At 37.8% G+C, this 2,182-nt stretch overlaps 1 protein-coding gene across 1 annotated transcript; it reads right to left on the bottom strand.

The window, feature by feature from the left end:
- Nucleotides 1-628: 628 nt before the first annotated feature.
- LOC118912144 (olfactory receptor 51F2-like) lies at nt 629-1,576 on the bottom strand. The gene has a single exon (XM_036884943.2). The coding sequence runs from the start codon at nt 1,574-1,576 to the stop codon at nt 629-631; it is 948 nt and encodes a 315-aa protein (XP_036740838.1).
- Between the last annotated feature and the right edge of the window lie 606 nt (nt 1,577-2,182).

Below are 2,182 nucleotides of genomic sequence, written 5' to 3'. Positions count from 1 at the left end.
GACATTAGCACTTCTGAACTATAGATTGATGTTGAATTAACCAGCTATTTTTCACAGAATACTTCTGCTAAATGTCTTCCCTGAAGAGCTGGGGGAGAGTAAGAATATTTCACAGAAAAGATTATATTACTGACAAAGCCTTAAAACATGTATTGATGATGAAACTAGTTTTTGTATTAAAGGTAGGAAGGTCAGAGGCAAAAAGGAAAAATAAGTATAAATGGAACAATTCCATAACCAGTAGTATATACCAGATTTAGATGATAAAATATAGTAATTTGCAAATAATGCATTTTTTTATCCTTACCTTTTTCGAGAAAAAGATTTCCACATTTGAAACCAAATCTAGTCATTGGTGATTAGGTCATCAAAAATCTTTCATCTTAAATGATGAAATGTTTATATTACTGTGATTATCTGAAGAATACTGTGATAATTTCCATTTCATACTTAAAACTAATGTTTTAAAATGTTTTCAGCCCAAGCCTGAGTCTCAACATTTTAACTTCTGAATGGCATTTCACTCACTTATTCAATGACCAAGACTAGAAAAATTCATTTTCTAGTCCAAGATTCAATCCAGTTTAAATCCTCAAAAAAAATTTAACGTTTGGATACTAGAACTCATCTAGTTCTTTGTAGCACTGGGGTGGAGAAGTTTCACCACAGCCCTGCGGATCTGTTTGGTCTTCACACTATAGATGATGGGGTTCATCACAGGGGGGATTAGCAGGTAAGCATTGGCAATCAGAGTATGCACATAAGGTGGAGCACGCTTCCCAAATCTGTGGACAAAGGACAGACTGATCAATGGAATGTAAAATACAGCAACAGCCCCAATATGGGAGACACATGTGCCAAAGGCTTTCTTCCTCTCTTCTGGGGATGCAATGCTGAGGACAGTCTTAATGATCAAAAGATAAGAAAGGACAATGAAGATCAAGTCCACCCCAGCAGTTGTGATCAGGGCAGTCAACCCAATTGCACTATTGACCCTGGTGTCTGTGCACGACAGCTTCATCACATCAGGGTGGAAGCAGTAGGAGTGGTGGAGCACGTGGCTGTGGCAGAATGATAGGCGCTTAAGAAGCACCTGCATAGGTATTTGTACAAACGTCCCCCTGGTGATGATTGCTACTCCAATCTGTGCTATTTTAAGGTCAGTTAAAATGGAGGCATACCGAAGAGGATTAGAGATGGCCACAAAACGATCGAAGGCCATGGCCAACAGCACTGAGGATTCCATGACAGTGAAGAGTTGAATGAAAAACATCTGTGATGAGCAGGCGTTAAAGCTGATCTCCCTGGCATTGAACCAGAATACACCCAACATGGTGATCAGGGTGGATATGGACAGGCCAAGGTCAGTGGTGGACAGCATGGAGAGAAAATAATACATGGGTTTGTGGAGGCTGGGCTGAGTGACAATGGCAAAGAGAATCATGCTGTTTCCTGAGAGAGCAGTTATGTAGAGAAGGCAGAAGGGGATGGAGATCCAGGTGTGGAAGTCTTCCAGCCCAGGAACACCAGTTAGCAGGAAAATAATGGAAGAAGATGTATTCTGCAAAGTTGACATGTTGAACTCAAAATGCAGAATCTTAAGCTGAGTGTTCTTTATGTATAAATTGCATCTACTTTGAATTCAAGATGAAAATAATTATTTCACTAAGTAAACTTTTATAAAATTAAATTTCCATACTAAACTATAAAGGCTTCATATAAACTGGTTAAAAAATAAATAAAACTAAGGCCACCACAAACCAAGAAACAGAAAAAAGGAAATGAACAATTACATGAGGATGCAAGACTTGTTAACAAAACAATGGAACAATGTCCCATCTATTTAAGTTCATATGTCTGTTAAGTGATGTGATCGGGATTTGTGTCCATCACCGCCTGACTTCATGTGGTAGAAAATTAATAAAAATTTGTTGAAATGTATCCAAAGGGTGTATGACTTATTAGACAAATAGGAAACAATGTATAGTAATTCTGACAAAGTAAATGAATTATGTCAGCTTCTGGATGCCCAAAAAGAAATCCTCCCTTCACACATGAGAGATGAAGACAATAACAAACTAAACTACTTGAGTACATAGGTCTACAATGTATGTATTATGGATAGATTGATATGAGTTTCTATCTTGCATGCCAAGGCAATTTTTTAGGATTGAATATTCTA

Source organism: Manis pentadactyla, chromosome 9 (genome assembly GCF_030020395.1).
Source record: "Manis pentadactyla isolate mManPen7 chromosome 9, mManPen7.hap1, whole genome shotgun sequence".
Taxonomy (NCBI): domain Eukaryota; kingdom Metazoa; phylum Chordata; class Mammalia; order Pholidota; family Manidae; genus Manis; species Manis pentadactyla.
Note: the sequence above shows the minus strand (reverse complement) of the source record. Positions and strands in the feature narration are given on the sequence as shown.